The sequence below is a fragment of the Maniola jurtina genome, chromosome 8 (assembly GCF_905333055.1).
Source record: "Maniola jurtina chromosome 8, ilManJurt1.1, whole genome shotgun sequence".
Lineage (NCBI taxonomy): Eukaryota > Metazoa > Arthropoda > Insecta > Lepidoptera > Nymphalidae > Maniola > Maniola jurtina.
Window position 1 is genome coordinate 9,704,770 of NC_060036.1, and position 24,289 is coordinate 9,729,058.

Genomic DNA, 24,289 nt, shown 5'->3' on the forward strand with positions numbered 1-24,289 from the left:
AATCAAAAAAACTGAAATTTTAAAATTCTTCATTTCTCTGGATGAAAAGTAGTCTGCCACTCTCCAGGTCTTTAACTAAATAGGTAGGTATATCCATACAAAAAATCACGTCAATCCCTGGCTCCTTTGCTTACAAACAATTTTGTTCAAGTATATAATTAGTAAGCAAACAAAAGCCTGGCCGAAGACTAATCCTGGCCTTCAAAACCTTCCACAGTGTTTCTTTAGAGCAGCAAAGATATAAATTGATATCTACCACATATAATAGGTAATTATTATTCATTTAATAACTACTTAGCTTAGACACTAAGTTGTTATGTTTCAAATTATTTCCCCTTAGGAACAGGCAAAGCTACTCCATACCTACCTATTAAATCGTGCAAAAAATCTTGTGTATCCCACTATCCTTTTAGTTTACGAAAACGTACCTTGGCCAGTTGATAAATGATTTCCTCTAAAGTGTATTCCGTGTACAGGGTGTCAGCCGCACGTAGTTTGTCCATCATTTCTTCATACTCCTCTTCGCTGATGATCGAGCCATCGCGGTCGTAGTCCGAAGTGCCTAAAAGCAAAAGACAAATCACAATCATGAGCTCATAACGCACAACAGACGGAAACGTTTAAGTGCGGAAACCAGCCCAGAGAACATGAGCTCATAATTTGAAACTGGATATTCCTCCAACCCTTCTTCCATGGCCGTTATAAGCCATAAGTTACGGAGTCGTTACAATAGAGTTTTTGAGGTAAATAAACAAATTATTATCGAAAGTATCGATTCAAAAACGTATCTACTGTAGTGATTTCCGAAAAAGCATTTATTGTTAGACATTCAGATGTAGTACCTACCTACTATTGTTAAAGAAAATGCTGACCCATAGAATGAGTTCTAGAGATAACCTAACCCAATAACTAGATAACTAATATTATACTCTAGACCCAGAGTTATAAGCTGTAAGTTCATTTATCAATCAGTCCGTTACTTAGGTACCTACTAGGTAGCAACCGCTAGCGGCTTCACTCCCGTGGAAATGTCTAAAAAATCCAACCTAATTCTCTCAATTATAAAGGGTAATTAGTAGGTAGGTACCTACTTACCTCTACGAGCACAGCATTCTAGGTCCAAACTTAAGGTAAGTAGTTCACCCTGGTTAAGGTGTGGGTTGGGTGGTTACAACTCAGTCTAAGTCAGGAATCAGGACTTTTTTTTTAAACAACTTTATTGTTACAAAATTACAAAGACAGAATAAATGATACACCTAGGGCAACCACACAAAGGGCAATCTTATCACTAGAGTGATCTCTCCCAGGTAACCCGTATCTACGAACCTACAGAACTTTAAGAAGGAAACTTCAACTGGAACTTTTAATTGTAAAAGACTTAAATGAAAATGTCCTTTGTATAAAATATCTTACTTATGATGTTAGTCTGAAGCATGGGGTCGTATGTGCGCTTGACGGGCTCCGGGCGAAGGTCGCTGGAGACGGGGAGCGACGGCATGGGTAGCAGGTTGTTGCTCATGTCCCACGTCTTGCCAGCGATCGACCGGATGATATCCGGACTGCCTCCGAAAGGAAAAGACTGTAGAGGCGCCGGGCGATACTGGTAATCCTGAAAATGAAACTCAAAGATGTACCCAATCCCATAAATAGAGCTACATACCTACTGTAGGTAAGGTACCTATTACGTACCTATATCAAAATCAGCCCACAGCTTTATATGTATTAACTAGATTATTCCTGCGATTTCATTCATGGATATAGATGTCATAAAAATCCCGTGGGAACTGATTTTCCGGGATTGTTTTCGTCTCCAGGATACGAGCTATCAAATAGATGATACCTGAGACTTAATCCACATGGATTTAGGATTTTTGAGAATCCCGTGGGATCTTTTTGATTTTTCGGAACAAAAATAATTTATGTGGACATAAATAGCTCTGAAATGCAAGCTATTAATGCCGTCACAATCGGCTATAAAGATGGGCTGTGAAAAGCTAGTAGAGACAAGCAAACAGACACACTTTCTCATGTATAATATGGATGGATGGATTTCATAATTCGTGGTCCATAGAACTCGTACATAATCGTAAACTGTGACAGTAAGCTGCAGATCAGACCCTAGTGTTGACTTTAATGTATATTTAATAAGGCTTCAGCCCTAAAACACACGCATTATTAACGTCTCGCCAGCAGCTAACGAGGTAAACACTACGCATTACATCAGGTCGCTGAGCGGCCAAGGGAAATTTTCATACATTTCAATGAACACAAAATGTGGGATATTTTAAGTCTTTGCTGCTACGTCCTCGCACAATATTGAAATAATTCTCAGGAGCTACGTTTCTAAAATCCCACAGCAGGTTATACTTAGGTACACATTTACGTGATTGATTTACTTTGAGACTAAAATATTTTTCTGGGATAGAAAGTATGCTTGATCTTCTTCAGGATGCAATATTTTCTGCACCGGATCGAGCCTTGAAAAAATACACACTATGAGACACTCACATTTATAATATCTATTATTAGGTAGGTATATTATTATACTAGCTGATGCCCGCGACTTCGTTCGCGTGGATGTAGGTTTTTTAAAATTCCCGTGGGAACTCTTTGATTTTCCGGGATAAAAAGTAGCCTATGTGCTAATCCAGGGTACAATCTATCTCCATTCTAAATTTCAGCCTAATCCGTCCAGTAGTTTTTGCGTGAAGGAGTAACAGACATACACACACAAACTTTCTCCTTTATAATATTAGTGTGATTGCATTGATGAGTATGGATATCATAATATGTACCTACATATTAATACACTTAAATCCTACCTTAGAGTTTTGTTCCAAGATGAAGTTTCTCAGTTTTTCCTGTTGTGCGTTTTCTTCGGCTGCTTTCAGATTTTGTGAATAATGCGCACGGAGGTAGTCTATATTGAATTTGATCTCTTGAAGGAATGCAATGGCTTCTTCTTTAGACATCTAGAAATATTTAAAATATTGAAGTATATTTTATTCTACAAAAAATACGCACTCAATAGAAGTTAGGTGGAAATAAAAATAAACCGCGAAACGGACGCGCAACGTTCGCCAGACTTTACCTTAGATACGTGTATCTACAAAAAAAATATTAGTTATCTAAGTATTCTTATCGAAAAATTGTAACAAAAAGAAGAAAAAGATATTAAGTGGACAGAGAGGCGTTTATCTCTTTTACCTACTCGGTATTGGACAGATTCTGGATTCGCCAGATTCGCGATTAGGCAGATTCGCTATAGGTACGGCAAAAGTACACTCAAAAATATGTATCTCTATAGCAGATCTCTACAAGTGACCCTTAGCAGAGGGAGAGGTTGTAAAGGATTTTATAAATATTTTGATTTGATTTACCATTCCCTCTTGGAGGAAATCTTCAATGGCAGTCGTGACGCCGCGTTCGTCTCCCGTCCAGAACACGTACTCTGCCATATCTAGTGGAGAATACTGCACGCCGGAGTATGAAGCGTAGTGATCCATCTGATTAATTAATGATTTATTGCTTAGCAAAGCACAGAGTAAAATAACTCAAAATTTAAAAATCCCCGACACAAAAACCTCTATAAAAAAACCAAAAAAGAGCTGATAACTTTCAAACGGCTGAACCGATTTTCTTCTATCAAGCCACCTTTCAAACAAAAAAAAAACTAAATTCAAATTGGTTCATTCGTTTAGGAGCTACAATGCCACAAACAGATACACAGATACACACGTCAAACTTATAACACCCCTCTTTTTGGGTCGGGAGTTAACAAGGAACAATTTAAGCTTTTCTAAATAAATATAAAAGTAAAAGGTGTCTGACTGACTGATCTATCAACGCACAGGTCAAACTATTGGGCTGAAAGGCATGCAGACAACTATTATGACGTAGACATCCGCTAAGAAAGGATTTTTGAAAATTCAATCCTTAAAGGGGACATTGGTTTGAAAGTGTAGTAGATACACGCGGAAGAAGTCGCGGATATAAGCTAGTTTTGCTATAATCCTAAAAGAGATAAATCTGTAAAGTACAAACGCAGCTTGCAGTATAAACCGCCCAACTTCCCCCTTCTACACATGCAAAAAATACATAAATGATGACTCGCACAGCTGCAATGCAAAGGCTATGCATTGTAGAACCGTTGTTCATAGTCGTAGGTATAATAAAATAAACTCTCCTTAACTTTCTTGGATCAAAAAATCCCAATGGTAGGTATACCTAGCTATTAATGTAAGGTTTTTTATTAATAACCATGGCAGAAAAGCAATCTACAAAAATTATTTAAAAAATATTTATCTCAAGCGATAGAACGGAAAGATTGAAAACATTTTTTGTTATCAATATAATTGGACACGGTCCTGTGCACGTGAAGGAAAAATTACGAATCCTCACAAAAGGTGTACGCGAAGCTTTGAGTTTTACGACTAACTCAGGCTGGAACACTCATAAACTCAGTTAACGACAACATTCACTTTATTTATATTACGTAATTCTATTTTTAGCGAAATTGAAGATGAAGTTGAGATTACCTATTAGTACCTACACGCGCAACATTGGCCTTTTGTGGCGTTTCAAATGCGTTAATTCTATACTTACAAATTTTTAAACCCCGACCCAAAAAGAGAGGTGTTATAAGTTTGACGTGTGTATCTGTCTGTGGCATCGTAGCTCCTGAACTAATGAACCGATTTTAATTCAGTTTTTTTTTTGTTTGAAAGGTGGCTTGATCGAGAGTGTTAGCTATAATCCAAGAAAATCGGTTCAGCCGTTTGAAAGTTATCAGCTCTTTTCTTGTTAGGTTGTCGGGGGTTTTAAAAATTTTTAATTTACATTTGTAGATAATATTATTATGTTCCTATAGTATGTGATAGGTACCTAAGTAGCCGTGAGGCTTGTAAGCGTTGGCATCTAATCAAATTGCAAGAAACTTTTTTGATACAAGCCGATAAGGTGCGAATCGTGCCCTTCAGGTTTTCGTATTTCCTGCTACATAATATGTAAATATTAAAGGCAAAACTAAATACTTAGGCACCCAGGCAAGCATGCTGCACCCTAGACGTCATAAGTTCATCAGGCATTCCGCGTGATTGTCGTCAAGCGCAAATTTATCTTGCAATTGAAAAAACTGGTTAAAAACTAGGGACTCACATAACTCCTCTGACTTAATTAAGTATATGAAGGAAAGATTTATTAATAAAAGACATACATTATGCTTCGTTTCTTTGGTGATGTCAGCGTTGAATGCTCTGCGTACAGCGGTATGACCATTTTGTGGGCTGTTCGTTCCCAAACCGGGTTGCACTAAACGCGCTGCACCGTGGAAGATCTATAAAAATAAACTTATTGATGGTGAAATGAAATGAATAACACCATAAATTATGTTAGTTTATAATAATATCACGATACGTTTCAGTTAAAAAGAATCGCTCTAGGCAGATCATAGAAAATCATCTTACTATTCGCCAGCGTTCTATGAATTATTACGATCCACGTGCATATATATGAACGAATAAGTACTTATATGTAGAAGCAAAAAATATTTTCTCTGCACTTGATTGGTGGCTTTTCGTAGTGCCGACCCAGCACAACGCACTTCGCCAATAATTTAAATATCAAAAATACGCGCTGAATAAGACCCTCCTCCTTTTGAAAGTTGACTGAAAATCAACGTGGTCGACCGTTCCGCAAATTTTGAGGTCTGAACTAGCCCTTATTCGATGGGTCACATTGCAACAAACAGTAGGTTTATGATCTTACAAGACAGCAAAATAGACGATGTTTTAATGTCTTGGAATGAAAACCCTGATTTTTCGTGATTAGTGAAAAAAAAATTATAACCCATGGTCTGCGAATCCCAGGTACTTGCGATTAATATGTATTTTAATAGTACCTATGCTTTTCAGTTAGTGGTGTAGTGGGGACAATGGCGTCCATCACGCTAGTATGTTCGCCGTCCTTCACGCCTTATGTTGATGTACGCCTTTCGCGGGTATGTCAAGGTTGTTTTTCACACCCTTACTAGGTACAAAGGCTTATCGGCCCTGTTGGCGTCTTTTGAAGCGTGCATTTCATAATATGAAATCATATTTGAGGGGTGTGTGGCCTAGTTGTGATAACGCACATCAATGATATCAATCGATTGTGATTGTTAAGCAACGCTCACCCAAGTCGGTAACTGGATGGGTGACTGACTTCAGAGGACCGGTTATTATCACTAACATCTGATAATAACTACAAATTAACCGAAGAGTCGAATTTTCGTTCTCTTAGTCGGGTTGTATGCGGAAGGATCTGGAGACCCACCGCATTACTATCCCAAGAGAACTCCTACCATTATAAGATTAATGGCAAGGGGTCATGACCCTCAGTAATGAGGAATACGACTATAAAGAGAGATTTCATATGACTTACTTTAGTAGTTTGCTCTTCCGTCTGTGGCGTGGTGGGCACAGTGGCGTCCAGCACGCTGACATGTCCATCTTCCTGCACGAGCACCTTATGCACGCCTTCTGCGGGCACGTCTAGCTGGGTTTTTGCGTGAACGTGAGGCTTCTCGTCCCCGGTAGCATCTGCTGAGGCGTGCTGTTCCAGCCGGGAGAGTAATTCGCCATTCGCTTGCACGGAATCTGTGATAAGTTGAATATCGATATATTTAGAAAAAGTGTAGGTACCACTGTACCTACCTACCTACTTTGAAATGAATATATTGACTTTGAATCTTGTTATTAAATTCGAAATTTTATATTGTTCTGCTAATTTAACTATAAGTATGTTTTTGTTGTTTTTTTTTTAATAAAAACAGCGATGATTTGCCTGAATATTTTTTTTTTTTTGGTACTTAAATATAAAAGTTTTACCGATATACGAGTGTCGAAGCAGGTACTATTGAAATAATTGATATTCTCATTTGAGGCGCATTCAATTCTCACTCTTTCAATTTAATAAAACATATAAACACACCCGGCCTGTCTATTTGATTATTCAAGACACAACTTGTAAATGAACCTAATATTGGCAATAATGATACCTACCTACTTGATTATATGATACATAAATACCTATATCTATTATATTATATACTGGTTTACTGCGGTAAAATAAAATAAATAAATAATGTAACACGAGGAATCCCTAGGAAAGTGTTACTCGATCAGGAACAAAGGACCGCACGAAATCCATTAGAATAATTAATACAAGTGTATTGAAATGGTTCTTCTCATTGGTTTCCATTGTAACGATTTGTGGTTTTGAGGGACAATCCTGGAACGTGGCAGGCACGCGCCGTGGCCGCCTCGTGCGGTCCGAAATCCGAATAATTTAGACCGTATGTTGTTGCGGTTTGTCTTTGCACGTTTCGCTATAGCAACTGTTCTCAAACTTTTTTGGGGATGAAACCCTTTTGGAAAGCCAAATATTTGACGAAGCCCTAAAATATTTAATCTAAAACTGATTTTATGTGTATTTTTATTATTAACTACGGACTGCACAATGGGTTGAATCGTTAAAAATCATAAATGATAATCGTTCATAAATGAATAACTTGCTTATTGCTACACAGAAGAATGAATAACTTGCCTATTTGTAGCAACGTAGGTCGTCGTAGCTACGACCTACGTGCCAACTGCTACGTCGTAGCAACGGGCGTTACTCGATGAACGTCTATCATACCTATGTCATATTTTATGTACTCGTATTTGATGTTCTTCTTCTTATTTTTAACCCCCGACCCAAAAAGAGGGGTGCTATAAGTTTGACGTGTGTATCTGTGTATCTGTCTGTGGCATCGTAGCTCCTAAACCAATGAACCGATTTTAATTTAGTTTTTTTTTTGTTTGAAAGGTGGCTTGATCGAGAGCGTTCTTAGCTATAATCCAAAAAAATCGGTTCAGCCGTTTGAAAGTTATCAGCTCTTTTCTAGTTATTACTGTAACCTTCACTTGTCGGGGGTGTTATAAATTTTTAATTTACACTTGTGTATAATGGCTTTTAGTAGTGCCACACTAGCACAATGCACTTCGCCAATGTCGCGTAGAATGGAAGAGCCACAAAGGGGATAGTTTAAAAATTGGCGATACAAGATTCAAAATTACATTTTGCAGTAAAAAGATTTAGTTAATCATCTACAACAGCACAAAGACAACACAATTAAAGAGATCTAGAAAATATATACAAAATATACACACTAAAATATATACTTATACTTTTATTTTGTTAATATTTACATATTTACAGACAAATTTGACATAACGACTAAATGATGTAAGTTGCTTAACAAAATTATTATCTGTAAAATAAGAATGTTGCTTAGTAACTAATCGATAGATAACAGATAATGGTGCAGATCTATTGTCTTTCTCTAAATTAAATTTAGAGTATTTTTTCTTTTTAACAGCTCTAAACTAAATTTAAAACTGTCAAACTGTGTCTGCCCTTTTCATATTACATTAGTAAGAAGAGGATGTGAATTCTCTAAAATTTTATATTGTGCTCAGAATCACTACCATTGGTTAAATTAATTTCAGGTTAAACTCCCATTCTAATTAATTTAGGCTAAGCTTAGATTAGTGAGAGATTTGTTTAAAGCTATGATTTTTCTTGAGATAACGTAAACGGCTTAAAAGCTTACCACTCCTCTGAAAACAACGTTAAGCTTAAGAGGGCTCTCTCCGTCACTCGTTTCATACAATCGTAGTTCCAATTTCATTTGAATACTAAGCAACCAAAGTCCATGAAATTTTGCAGATATATTCTAGAAACTAATATCTATGTCTGTGGTTTTCCAGATTTCTGTTAAAATATCCGGTTTCAAAGTTACGCGGTCTTAAAAATATACATACAAATCTTTGAGCCCCTGCAATTTTAATACTACATATTTTTAGAAAAATCTAAAAAACCACAGACACAGATATTAGTTTCTAGAATATGTCTGCAAAATTTCATGGACTTTGGTTGCTTAATATTCAAATGAAATTGGAACTACGATTGTATGAAACGAGTGACGGAGAGAGCCCTGTTAATGTACATAATGATTTATTTTATTCCTATTATAAATGAGATTATACAATAACCTGACTATGTATTTATGAACTTGCTAATTTTTCTTAAAAGAGTAGGTATTTCAAACCAATGCAGCTAGATTTAATACCAAACTCCAAACTATCAACAAATAACATAATTACTGTATCTAATTCATCTGGTAGGAGGCTACGGCCGTGGTTAGTTACCACCCTACCGGCAAAGAAGTGCGGCCAAGCGATTTAGGGTTATGGATTTAGGGTATATATCTACGATGCCTTGTAGAAAACAAAGGGGTATGGGTTAATAAAAACTGCCGTGCCCCTTCCAGGTTAGCCCGCTTTCATCTTAGACTTCATCATCACTTACCACCAGGTGAGATTGCAGTCAAGGGCTAACTTGTATCTGAATTAAAAAAAAACCTTCTTGTTTTGCTATGAGTTACGCGTAAGTATATATTATGTTGATATTTAGATAAATAATAATAACCCAAGCTATGAAACAGGCCATTTTGTAGATCACTTACCAAGTCTGTGGTATTCCATATGCTCAGTCTTCATATCAGGAACCATCTCCTTACTTGCTTCTTCTGTAGAACAATGAAATAATAGAAATAAACAAAATACTCACGAAAAATATAACATTGAATTGTCTTGCCTAACATATCATAATCATATAAGTTAACATAGAAGAAAGCAACCGACGAGTAGGTACGTGTTAGGTATATAAGCTAGTTTATGTAACACATACATAATTCATGTATTATTATTTATTGTTCCAAAGAATGTCCTTTTCGCCGAGTTCGTTGTCCTCTTTTCATCGGTATCATTACATTTTAATATATATTGATATCCATACTAACATTATAAATGCAGAAAGTGTGTCTGTCTGTCTGCTTTTCACGGCCCAAGAGTTTAACGGATTCTGACGTTTGGTACAGGGTTAGCTTATATCACGGGAACGGACATAGGCTACTTTTTATCCCGGAAAATCAAATAGTTCCCACGCTTCCCATCCGCTTAACCGATTTGTGGTGCCGAGATAGCCTGCGTCTCTGTAATTCACATAGGCAACTTTTTATCCCGGAAAATCAAACAGTTCGCACGGCATCTTTAAAAACCTAAATCCACGCGGGCGAAGTCGCGGGCATCCTCTAGTTTAAGCTGAAGGCGCTAGGCAAATATTATTTTATAGAGAAGTACCTAGGAAAGAATATCTACTTCTAACAAAAGCATTTTTCTTTTTATGAGATAGTCTCTCCGCCCTGAATTTAATTTAAAACGATGATAAAAGCTCGGATTTTCATAATAATTAATAAAGGCATCTTACTTAGATACTTTCCACTCTAGCAATAAATTCTATTATAAATAGGCATAAGATTACAGTTAGAATTAGATTTCACGGCTGTCCTTGACTCTACGTGCTCGTAAGTAGTCGTAAATATTTATAGCATCACCCTAGTTTCAGACGTATCAAGAAAATAAATACGATTTTTTACCTAGCTTTCTGCTTAGCTGTCTATAGCTACCTATACAAAAATATTATTTTGGCGTATTATATACCTACTACTCTATAAAGATCTATGAAATGCTGTCTGTTACTTTATTGGTTTTAATATGATTACTAACCTCCAACCAAAAAAGAGGGGTGTCATAAGTTTGACGTGTGTAACTGTGTATCTATCTGTGGCATCGTAGCTCCTAAACTAATGAACCGATTTTAATTTAGTTCTTTTAGTTTGAAAGGTGGCTTGATCGAGAGTGTTCTTAGCTATAATCCAAGAAAATTTGTTCAGCCGTTTGAAAGTCATCAGCTCTTTTCTAGTTACTGTAACCTTCACTTGTCGCGGATGTTATAAATTTTTAATTTACACTTGTAATTGATAGGTTAAGTTCAGTGCTCAATTAGTCATCAGCTGTTTCAGTAACTATCACTTACTTATTCATGTAATCTGCTGCCAACAAATAATTTGCCAGCGACCGAGAAACATCGGAAAAAATTATAAAACAAAAAAAGTTTTTAGATAGGTGAACGGTAGAAACAATTTCTTATGACTAACGTAATATAATGAAGAAGACACTCCATTTCTAAATGCGTTTGTGTTACGGGCAATAAGCTTTAGTGCTTTCAAGAGCTTTTTAAGTGTAACAGTAACAGCCTGTTAATGTGCCTTTGTTAGACAAAGCCCTCCCTTGTACCTACTCGATTTCTCTAGTTGGAAATTGAGTGCCGTGTAGTGCTAAGATCATAGTGCTCTCCTGTGGTTTAATGCCTTAGAAGTTAACATAAATTGACATTGACCCGGCTATTTGATTTTTGAAGGCATTTGAATAGGCTTTTTATCATTCATTCAGTTTTATCCCGAGAGCTGGTAAGATATTTTGAGAAGTTACATAATGCAAACATGTTTGTTGCATCCGTGGAAACTTAGCTGGCAAATGACTATTATATAGTACTTACTATATGTCCACTACATACTAGCTGTCAGATCTCGCTTTTTATAGTTGGATAGATGACCTCATATTATAAACTCGCGAATTTTGACTATGCCCAATGCCTACGAATATATTTTTGAAAATGACTATTACCATTATTATTATTCACCTTATAACTCAAAAATATCTTGAATTGACTGAAACGTAAGTGTTTATCAAACGTAGATATTTATCCCAGTAAATTGTTTAGAAATTCACAGAATTCTCAATATCCAGATCACGTTATCCGAAATTGGTTTAGCGCTCACTTCGAAGCGTTGACACATTTTTTACCAATTTTATTTGTCAGACAAATTGTTCTTATTTATATAATAGAAGCAATTTCATTTTCTGTTCTTAGCTTTTTCATCTATACAACTTTGAGCGTGACTGCACTTACATAATTATATTTATCGATGATAAAAGCGATAAAGTGACTGCCTAGAAGATGCGTACCGTCTACGCTTCTTTTGAAGCGAAAACTGAAGCCCCGAAGGGCGTTCCATATCCTAATGGTGCGTATTAAAAGACGCGGAAGCATTCGAAACCATAGTACTATATTGTACTTAAACATAATAAAACACAATTTGGATTTTGGATGATTTATGGTAGAATTATTGCTGCACATTTGTAATTTTATAATAATGGAAACGAGTAATCGGAAGTGTTTGCGATCATAGCTGTCAAAGTTTGGATCCTATGGCCACTGATCATATTATCTGTAGTAGGTATATTTTTGTTGGCAAAAACTATAGCAAAAGGTTAAATAAAATAGTAGTAAACTTACCCATTTTTAGATTTTCCAATTCCTCAACTGGAACATCCTAAAACAAATAATTAATATTCAATTGTAAATTTAACCAATTCAAGCTAGCTACGATACAATATAGTTTTACAGCACCTTTAGAAAATTTTCAGTCTCACAAAAATGTAAAGTACCTAAGTATATAAATATAAATCAAAGTGCGAGCCTCAGTAAATGCTTACAGACAAAACACTTGACTAGGTCAAGGCCCAAACAAGGTTGTAGCTTATCTACATAGTAAAAATGAGTGAAATATCATAATGTTGTTATTTATTTATTTTGTTTAGAAGTTTTCATAACAGTCTTTAAACATATACTTAAGAAACTATACAAAGGGCGCGAGGGCAGCCTTATTGCTAAAGCAACTTCTCACAGGCAACCTTTGGTGAAATAAAAATGAATATAATAATGTTTATTTCACTAACCCATTTCCAAAAATGCAGATTCATCACTTTTTATGTTCAAAGAATGGGCAAGAAAAGTAAAAATGACCTACTTACTCGTACCAAAAGCATAGGAATTAATTCATCAATCAAGAACTTATGGAGGTCAAATGCTGAAGGCGATAACTATTATGCTTGATATGAAAAGAAGGTTGTTTGATGAATAGAAATTTGACCTCCCTGGCGCAGTGGTGGGGGCTACGGTCTAATAAGTCCTCGGCAGGGCAATTGTGGAAATTTATTATTTTATTATTGTCTCTGGTCTGGTCTGGTCTGGGCTTCGGCTGTGGCGGTACGATATCGTGTAGAAACCGATTAGGGGTATGGCTTTAATAAGACTGCCATAACTCTTCCAGGTTTGCCCAGTTTCATTTTAGACTTGTAATGAAAAAAAAAGAAGGAAATGCCCAGAAAGTCGTGAACGAAAATGAAAAAGTAAATCCGTTACCGTACCGTACCTACTACGCAGACTCATGTTAATTTGTATAAATATTGCACAGTGAATTAAAATCCTTCGACTTCGAGATAATAATCCTAATAATATTTATAATGTTTGGATGGTTGTTACTCAATCACGCAAAAACTACTGGACGGATTTGGCTAAATTTGGAATGGAGATAATATAGATTATACCCTGAATTAACACAAAGGCTAGTTTTTATCCCGGAAAATCAAAGAGTTTCCGCGGGATTTTGAAAAACGTAAATCCACGCGGACGAAGTCGCGGGCATCAGCTAGTATTTTATAAAATTCCTAGTACGAACCACACTTTTCTTGTCTAACGCTAAGATATTATATACATTTTATTTACCAACGAAAAATGTATTTAGATCGTAAATAACTAAAGTATTTTAAGCACCGCCGCGCCGTTGAATTTATTTACTTTAAGTGGATATGGTTAGCGGGCGTCTTGCAAGTTCAACAAATCTTATTTGCATACTTTGAGGCAAAGTTACCGCATGGAATATTAAAATACTTTTTCATATCGGAGAATTCTTAAAAGTAAAATGTAGAAACTCCATAAATTTCGTAGGTTATTCTATAAATCACCTTGGTACGTGCCAGTCTGTCGTTGTTATTCGTAGGTTGGTAGCAAGGAATATACTACTCTACTAATGGATTTAGCAAATAATAACTCTTATTCTAGGTAACTAGTACTTTCAAAATTTCTTTGACTACCCTCAAACAGTCGCTAGACGTCTTATTTCAGAAACTATCAAACATAGGAGACCAGTCATTTATCTATGCTATCAAAGTTGTTATACATAGATGAGTAAGTACTCTTTAGGTGGAGAAACGTTAACTTAACACGACGATTAAGCTGTTTACTTATCGATAACCTACATAAATAAGTTTAAAGCTATAGCTGGAATTTACTAAGCACTGTTGATGTAAACCAGTGGAGCAATATAACAGTCAAGAGCTTAAAACGTCCTTAAGAGGGGTCTCTCCGTCACTTGCTTCATACAAACGTAGTTCCAATTTCATTTGAATACTAAGCAACCAAAGTCCATGAAATTTTGCAGACATATTCTAGAAAGTAATATCTATGTCTGTGGTTTTCTAGATTTCTGTTAAAATATTCGGTTTAAAAGTTACGCGGTCTTAAAAATTTACTTAGAAATCTTTGAGCCCCTGTAATTTTAAAACTACATATTTTTAGAAAAATCTAAAACACCACAGACACAGATATTAGTTTCTAGAATATGTCTGCAAAATTTAATGGACTTTGGTTGCTTAATATTCAAATGAAATTGGAACTACGATTGTATGAAGCGAGTGACGGAGAGAACCCTGTTAAGTGATTCTCGTTCCCTGCGTCCGTACTACTGTACAGATTCTCTAGGAATTACCAAGGTTGAAACTTGAAATATTAATAAGTTAACCACAAATTACAAATCCCAGGTGCTCAAGTCTTAGTTCTTGGTTACGAACTTATGTTATAAACGTATATGAGCATATTTATGCTTAAATTTGTTTAATCAAATAATCATTCGGCCCTTCCACATTATAACAATATATTTTATGGTGACAGATAAAAATTATAAGTATCCTTTTTCGTCCGAAACGATGTGAAAAGAGCGGCATTGCTTAAGTAAGGCCTGTCAGAAGTCGGTGGCTTAATAAAAAGTTAATTACGTGAAGCGATTTCCGCTAAGCTACTAACTAAGCTTTTGCTAACAATTTGATTAATCGGCAGCTCAGCCCCTCAGTGGTGATGGAATAATAATAATATTATGATACGACAAGAAGAGGAATACTTTCAGGTTGGAGTTAGTAATATTGTACAAGAATACAATATAAAATCTCAACATCATCATCATCAGCCTGTGGACGTCCACTGCTGGACATAGGCCTTCCCTAAAGAGCGCCACCACACCCGGTCCTCAGCCTTCCTCATCCAGCCACTTCCCGCCAGCCGCTTAATATCATCACTCCATCGTGCTGGAGGGCGTCCCACACTACGTTTGCTTAAACGCGGTCTCCACTCAAGGACTTTCCGGCTCCAACGGTCATCGCCTCTACGACAAGCATGGCCTGCCCACTGCCACTTCAGCTTGCTAATAGTTTGGTAGTTGTAAAATCTCATATGGGTATAAAAATGTTTCATACTCACTGGTTTATTGTCACCGCTCTCTGGACCTGAAACAAACACAAAAACCATTATTAAAATGGAGGACCGTTATGAATTTCTCAATTCCGTATGTACCTACTAGAATATTGTGTGTTGCTTAGGGTTAATCCATAAATTTCATTTAGATGAGCAAAAACTAATTCTTTTTTGCTGGTTAGGTTATACTTTCAGACTGTTTTAGACCTAATATTTATTTGGTTTCTCAAATTTATCACATACTTACTGTCATTTCGGTTATCTTCACTACATAAATGCATCTACTTACCTACTCGTAACTAAAACTGGTAGGCTATTTGGAAGATATTTACGTTTTTTTTAAAAGAATATTACTTAGCTATGTTTATCATGACCAATATTTCCCTTTTCCCTCCAACTAAGCGTAAAGCTTGTGCTAAAATTAAATAGTTAGAACTACGTCAACGTGCAACGAGTGGGGTTTGAAATGCCAACCTTTCGGGTTTCAGTCCGCTCCTTTAACCGTTGAGCTATTGCGGTTCTTTACATAGAAAGCAAATCGTAATATATTTATATTTTATTATATATTGATTAAATTACATTGAAAGCCTTGTATATTTGGGTGTATGACTTCAAATAAGACACTTTATTTAGCCATTAGCATTTGCGTCACACGCAATCTGTATTTAGATTTTAGACACAGACAATCTATTTAGAATATCACCTACCTACTAACCCAAATGGATTTAAATTTAGGTCAACCACTTTGTACTTACATATGCGCAAAGCAATAACGATCGCTGAGTAAGTTGACATAGACGATAGTGTTTGTGCACATCCCAATCTTCCAAGAGCCAGCTTTTACGACGCTGCCATATTATACAATATCAGCAAACACCCGATCTTTGCTCACCATCAACGAAACACGAGGGCACTGGGCAATAATATCATCATGATATCAACATCGATCAATATATTTTCATTTTCGCGTTGGAATACGACTTTACCGGAAGGTACTTTCGTAGCTTAAATCACTCTTTGCAAATAGTACCTACCTGAAAAAACCCCGCAAATTGGCGTAAAAAAATTTAGCGCTTCTAAGAATTTCTTGCTAGTTCTTCACGATAGGAAAGGCATTCCAAACCTGGTGGAATGGTATATACATTTGAAAATTCAAAAGAATTACTTGTTAAAGTTTATTTGAATTAAAAAATTATCTATTCAATTCTAATAGGCCAGATTAACTGACGGACAGATAGAAGATAAATAAAAACTGTTCTAGATCAAGGTTGACCAAACAAATTGCGAGCTATAAAATGGTCGTAGGAGTTTCATTTTTGTAGCTACCCAATAAGCAGCACTGCCTTTGTACATCGCAATTTATTGTGATCGTGATTTTTGTTTCGCTATTCAGTACACTTTTTATAGCAATACTTCTTGCGCAATGTCGTTTATTTTAATGATTATTGATTATACATTTCTTGGTGTTGTTTAGGTTGTAGAAATATCTAAACTATTAAATAGATTCGTCTCAAAGTTTTAGTTCAGAGCTTTGTCTACCTACCGTATACCACCAGTGAGACCACGGACGGCCCCAATGGTAATATACTGTAGATCCACCAGTGGGTCAAAGCGGTGGGACTCGGAATCAAATTAGCACAGCGTACTTCATACCACTTGGTATTAACGAATGACGCCTCACAGATAACAGAATGTGCCTCTTAGACCGGGATAGATTTCTCCCATGGAGTTAGGAGTCAGCTTAGCTATTGCTCCGAAATGAATGGAAGATACGTCACTAACCATAGAGTCGAAATTCAAAATTGTGAATGTAATTTTATCCCATGTTTCGCCCGCGACATTAAAAACTATCATCTTTACACCATAACATCTTTTCTATTTTCTTCAAACACAAAAACATTAAGGATTTTTAAGATTTCAATCAAGAATGAAATAGCCGCGTTTCATATATATAAGTATTTAATGCATATATTATATCCCAGCTATGTAAATGTAATATTTAAAATAATACTAATTACGTTGACCAGGCTGCGAGCATGTTTTTGCATAATATTTACTCCGCACATTCTCTTGCACGTGTAAACTTTGTAAAGGCAACGCCTACGCCCTGTAGCATGTCGGTGTGGTATTTGTATTGAACATTCCAGACGTCCGTCATGTACCAGCCAAAATACCAACGCGCGCGCTGCCTGTCCACAGACGCATTCCATCCACCTCTAATTAACATCTCGGTTTGTTTGGATTTTCTCTGCATTCTTTTCTTTCACTCGCAATTTTACAAAATTCAATTTACATACAAAAATGCGCTTTGATTGAAAAGCTTATAATAAATATTGGTATTAAATTTACCACTTATTTTAATGTTTTCAGGTACCTAAAACCATAATTGTTTTGTACTATTTTTGCAAAAAAAAATCAAGTCTCGCAAAAAAATTTCGGAATAAAAAGTACTTAGCCAATATCCGTGATGTACTTAAAAGATATCTCTGTATCAATTAGGTGATGCCCACAACTTTGTCTACGTGGGTTTAGGTTTTTTAAAATTCCCGCGGGAACTCTGATTTTCAGTGAAAAAAGGGACATTACCTACAGACAGACATTGTTTCGCATGTATACATAATATTAGTTTGGATTTTAAATCCCAGACAACGCCCATATGCGTGTGTTATCACTACCAAAGATCTTATTTCCAAAGCCATGTATGGCAGAAATGTTTTGTAATGTAGGGCTCAAGTGTTCATTCGTCTGTGAAGTGAAGGACTTCCCCCCCTTTATATCACCGAGTGTCTTTGTGTTATAAAGTATTACTGGACAGATCCCCTAAGCAGTAGATAGTAGATCAGTGCTCTAGTGTTAGTTTATTCATGCTAAGAAACGTGACATTCCTAGTAATTAACCATTATCATCAACACATCCCCGGGCCACTACTGAGCACAGGTCTCCTCTCAATTAATTAATTCAAATTAAAGAAAACTCTATTCATTACTATGATTTTTTTATTGAAACTATACTATATATTATACTTCTATACTCTTTCTTTCAACTTAATTCCATATACTTAGGTAATCAAATTAATTCATCCACGAACTCGCGCAATTTTCGCAGAATCCATTCTCAGCTGTTCGAATCATGAGGATTACACAGTTATAAACAGCTCGTGTTCTACGAATCGTAGCTTGGCCTTGCAACTATTAAATAGAGAGAGACATAAAGTAGCATGAATGTAGAACTCTTAAGTCCTTATTCTGCAAATAAGGATTTCCTACTTTCCGCTCGCTGAGTGCCTTTGTCTGCAGCGGTCGATACCTAGTCAAGTTTTATCATCTGTGCACTGATAGTAGGTAGCTGCTATTGTCTGTTCTACTTCATGAGTATATACATACTCTGTATAACTACAACTGTAAGCAAGGAATACCTTTCATTTCTTACCTACACACCTATCTATGGCTGGCAGTCATTATAAGCTTTCGAATTGTTTTTGTATAAGTTGCTCAAATCCGCTGTTCCAGTGTTTAAGACGACAGATACAATTAATAACATTATTGTACTATGTACTTTATTTAGAATTCTTTGGTATGTCGTACACACCCCGGTATGTAAAAAATATGATGTTTCAAAATATGCATAATATATTATGCAATTAATTTATAAGGAATGAAGGTAGAACGCTCAGAACGTAAGTTCGCATTAGTGGAGTAGAGCACCGTGTGTGTACCTACGACTTTTTCTGGCTTAACAAGTTTCTTTGTTATAGAGAGTATAAAACTATAAACAAGTTTTATTTTCATTGTTAACGATTTGAATGCCCTGTAGTTTATTAACAAAAAAAGATGTTTAATTGGGAAATGCAATTTCATTTCCACGTGCAATAGTAATTTGACGATACAAAATCAATTCATTCGCTTTTCACTTAACAATAGAAAAATTCAATAACGTTATGCAAGTTTCCACTTTATTCTCGCCACAAATATTCTCGAGTCTCGATACGTTTGAATATTGTTGCGAATCTGTGTAATGACGTTGCACATGTAGATAATGGTCAAATTGTCTGTCTTCAGCGAGAACGAATTTCATACGCCCGCGCCATGTAATATTTAAACATTACATGTCTGTTGTTTCACTATTTAATTAAAACTTTAAAAGAGAGAAAGGTTATGTAATCTCAGTTTCTTTGTTTTGCAGTCATATACTCGTACATGTCAACAAGTATGTTTAAACACCGCGCCACGCCACGCCGCCTGTGATCAAAAGCGTTTGGGTAGAAACCTTATTTCTCTTACATGAGTAAAGTTAGAAAGTTAAGCTAGACCCTGCCTTTAAGTCTGAGAATTTATATAGGTGCGCCTATTTTACCAATGTACATGTTCGTAGTTAATATATAAACTTGATCTTTTTTAGGATTGTAATTTATCTTAGTGCATAGAGATCATTGGAATTTATAGTTTAATAGTAGGTAATTCTAATTAGGCAGAGAAAAATACTTCATGGTCCGCAATCTATGTTTATAAAAAGCGGCAATATTCTAACCACACGTTACATGATGTGAAACGTGACTGGAATGTTTTTGAAACGTGCCCGACGGCCGTAGACATTTGGCGACAAAAATGTGTTGTTTACGAAACCAAATACCAGCACTTTTAAATATTCTCATAAAAATCTTTATACACGTTTTAAGTATAAGAAAATAAAATATTTTTTGTGTCGAACTTTAATGTTATGATATTAAGAAGTGTTACATGGACTTCCTCTGAGCTTCACCATCTATTACTAAGAAATGTTATTAAAATTTCTTTAAAATATGTACCGCACTTTCGGAGATTGAATCTTGCAGCGAGTAGGGAAAATACCACAAATAAGGACTAAAATAAATCAACGTAATTTAGGCGTTGTTTAGTAGTTTGTACACAAATCATAGGATCGCCTACTTGCTCGTAGGTGCGTTAGAGCTAAGCTACGGCGAGGAGCGGCTCGGTGGGTGGACGTAGCATATTAAGCTACAAATTAGCTTACATGGAATTAAACATAAATAATATCAAATTTGAAATTATAAACGCATGCTTGTTCATTCACTCAAATATCTACTATTATGAAAATTTGGTGAAGATGCTTGTTCGAAGAAGAAGATATAATTTTGTATTCTTTAAAATTACGTAAAGACCAATTACGGTACCCTAAAAAGTAAAGAAAACCCTTTGTAAGAATTGAATGTTCAGTTTAATAAAGAGGTTTTAGGTACAACTTAGGTATATAGTGCAGAGGACAATAGAATACTTGGAAGCCCTTGACTTAATGAGACATGGATTGTTACATACTAATTAAAGTCAATATACTCGGGTCACGTTCGTTTCTATTAACGCTATATACCCACTCAGGTGTTTATTTACTTAGCGTTGTTGATAAACAAACATGTTTCTTCTTACTAGTTACTACAAGTTAGAAACTATTTACACCATGTTTACATCAACAAACAAACAAGTTATTGTAATAGTTTTCGACAAAACTTGTCAAAAACAACAAATAATAAACTTGTTTTGTCATTGTTTCTCTTGTGTTGTGCTAACAGATAACCTGTCAACAAGGTGTAGCAAATTCTAAGTAACCGATTTTTTTCCAAACTACAAGATAAGGCCTCATTCGTACGAGATTTTTTTTAACGTCCGTTAAAAAAGCGTTCAAATAGAACAAATGCATTCCCAAGTATTTGTTCACACGTCAACGCTTTTTGAATGCGCACTTTGTATTTTCAGCGAAACGCCTTGTTTTAATGCAACGCTTTTTAACGCTCGTGCGAATTAGGGCTAATTCTATCTAGTAGTTAGACGGTTTATTTGTATTGAAATATTTTTCATGAAAAAGAACTAATCATCATCGTAAATTCAAATATTTAAACGCTTCATTTATAGAGCTTCTTTGAATCTACAAGCATTGAATATGAAACCAATAAGCCATCTAACTGATTATGGCCCAATATCTGGACGGATATCGGCTTTCACGGTGCGTCCAGAGTTTCAGACTACGTACATACATTACGTAATACGAACATTTATAAAGCATGGTTTCATGCCATAATAATTATTTGATATTGATGCACCTTTATAGCCAACTCCAGCTTAGCCGGATCTTATATTTTCTTCAAATTCATTATTATCTTAAGAACATTTAGGGCAGATTATACAATTAGCAAATAAATCTTTAACTGAGACTTTAGACTGTTCTAGCACAGAAACTTATTTTAGCAATCATACCTTTTCTAATCGGTTACATTTTGTCGTATCTGAATTAAGTAACTGAACCATTTTGGACGGCTAAATTCAGACGAATGTAATAAGCGCTTATATGGGTTAACCACCTAACAATGGGTTAACCACATTAATATTTTCTAACGGAATACGATCTAATAATGATTGAAAAACCGGTCAAGTGCGAGTCGGGCCTCACTCTTTTAGGGTTCCGTACATAATAATGAACAACATATTTTGGGCGTATGAAATATTTCTTTTCCGAGCTAAGACATAAACCGTGTTCGTTTATTTTGGTCACAGCTTACAAACTTTTTATTAATCGTTATTTTCAGTATTTGTTGTTTAAAAACAGTATATTATAAAACAGGACACTTTATCCTGTTAAGCCCTCTAGGCAGATAGCCTCCTATAGCAGATTATCAAGTGCAATGGAATGGAAAAGATACCGGCTGTGAGTTGCGACTCAAGCTCGCCAACAGTTATTATAATTCACTATGAATATTCATCAGTCATTAGTTTTTCAAACAACTCTACAGTGGTTATTCTAAACACGTAACGCTTAGTGGCCTAAACATTAATAAAGGGAGTAATTCTGGGTTCCATACATACACCCTAAGGCCACAGTCTCACCAGGTCATAATAATATTAAGGAGTTGGTATCCAATAGTATTTTCAATGGAGCGTAGCGCTTTTATCAATGGAGTGCCCACGTCGCGTGCAATTTACGTAATTTGTGATAAATTGTTCGCCGAAGCGACCGCTTGCTACGGTCAGCTCATCGACGTAGTACCGCATTCCGTACAAAGAAGCCTTCAATGTTCGAGACGAGTAGGTAAATAGCTGAAATGTCATACGTAAACGATAAAAAGTAACCTATGTGCTAATCCAGGATATTATCTATCTCTATTTTGAATTTCAGCCAAATCCGTCCAGTGGTTTTTGCGTGAAGGAGTAACAAACATACACACACACACACACACACACACACACACACACACATACATACAAACTTTCGCCTTTATAATATTAGTGTGATGTGACTAGCTAATAAAAAATATAGTAGTATAACATTGCATATAACTACGCTTTTCACAAGAACTCAGTTGTGCTATGCGTGATGTGGATACGTGGAAGCAGAATTATTGACATTCATTACTCAGAACTAAGTTGTTGTTGTTTGTTGTTGTGTTGTTGTAAATAAAAACTTGCTGGAAGATTTTATACAGTGGGATTGTATCTATGGTTGTAAAATATCTCTCAGATTGGCCGGGTTTTAAGTTCTTCAACCTTAATGGCCCCTAGCAACACTAAGCATTCTTTAAATGTGATCCAGTGGAACGCGCAAAGCCTTCACCCCAAACTGACGGAATTCGATTTATTGCTAAATCAGGAAAAAATTCATGTTGCTATTATAAGTGAAACTTGGCTTAGCTTAGAAAACAATCTCCACATTAGCGGCTACAATATTTTTAGGTCTGATCGCACCGATGGTTTTGGAGGAGTAGCTATTTTGACACATAGGTCACTAAAAGTTCAGCAACAATATTGGACCATTTCTAATACAAGTATAGAAATACTAGCTATCAAAATTTTTAACTGTGAAGAGGTTGAGAATGTAGTGTCCATATATTGCCCACCGTCGATCAATACAACTCTTCAAGATTGGGATGAAATTTTTTCAAAATTTACACACAAAACAATAATTGCAGGAGATTTTAATGGGCACCATAGTAACTGGTCAAGCAAAACAGATACTAGGGGTAATCAGATATTTGACTCGACATTAGAACATAACTTTGTATCTCTTAACGATGGAAATTATACACGTATTAAGCTTGTGAACGGGTCAACCCAGAGAACATCCCCCGATATATCATTCGTCTCGGAGGATATTGCAATCAAATTTAACTGGAAGGTACTCAGCGAAAATCTTGGAAGTGACCACCTAATTGTGAAAATGAAATTAGACATAATAAATCAATCATCTCACATCAAAAAGTATAGAAACTTTAAAAAAGCTGATTGGACAACTTATAAAAATACTATAGAACAAAAACTTGCTGATTTCCATCTTCCTTTAGATAATCAAAATGCTTACGATGATTTTATAAATATGATAAACTTGGCAGCGGAAGTGGCTATTCCTTACAGTGTGATCCCAGAGAACCCATTACGATCTGAAAAATTTAAGCCAAAACCATATTGGACACCACTTATCTCACGGTCAATAGCACAGAGAAGAATGGCCTTAGCGACATTCAGAAGAAACCCAACTCCAGAGAATTTACGTAACCTACAAGAAAAAATAAGGTCTTCTCAACGAGCGATTAGAAATGGTAAATTTAAATCGTGGCAAAGTTTTTGTGATAGTATAGATGAAGTATCTACCACTAACGAAATGTGGATGCGCATGAAGTGGTTCAAAGGATATAAAACAATGACGCCCACCATTGACAGTGAGACATCAGATAATTTATTATGCTCCTTGGCTCCAGACTTTGTAGTTCCAGACATGCCAATATTTAAATCTAATAACCCTAAATTAAGGTCACCAATTTCGGCACATGAATTACATAACAGTTTAAAACGTTCAGACACAGCACCGGGGGTAGATTTAATCTCATATTCTATGATATTCAATTTACCAGACGCAGGGAAAAAGATACTTGTTAGTCTTTACAATCGCTTCT

At 35.8% G+C, this 24,289-nt stretch overlaps 1 protein-coding gene and 1 long non-coding RNA gene across 2 annotated transcripts in view; one reads left to right on the forward strand and one right to left on the reverse strand.

Annotated features, from left to right (window-relative positions):
- LOC123867547 overlaps window positions 1–24,289 on the reverse strand; it is a 48,091-nt gene that overhangs the window by 4,328 nt on the left and 19,474 nt on the right. Inside the window, exons 3-11 of the mRNA XM_045909629.1 lie at window positions 15,364–15,389; window positions 12,286–12,322; window positions 9,551–9,613; window positions 6,421–6,635; window positions 5,216–5,335; window positions 3,381–3,506; window positions 2,823–2,972; window positions 1,414–1,609; window positions 429–562 (exon numbers count right to left, since the gene is read on the reverse strand). Coding sequence (XP_045765585.1) covers window positions 429–562; window positions 1,414–1,609; window positions 2,823–2,972; window positions 3,381–3,506; window positions 5,216–5,335; window positions 6,421–6,635; window positions 9,551–9,613; window positions 12,286–12,322; window positions 15,364–15,389 — 1,067 coding nt within the window. The remainder of the gene's footprint in view (window positions 1–428; window positions 563–1,413; window positions 1,610–2,822; window positions 2,973–3,380; window positions 3,507–5,215; window positions 5,336–6,420; window positions 6,636–9,550; window positions 9,614–12,285; window positions 12,323–15,363; window positions 15,390–24,289) is intronic.
- Window positions 8,440–16,172, forward strand: LOC123867556. Its single transcript, XR_006796441.1, has 3 exons — window positions 8,440–8,515; window positions 11,947–11,950; window positions 16,162–16,172. It is a non-coding gene; the product is annotated as an uncharacterized LOC123867556 (long non-coding RNA).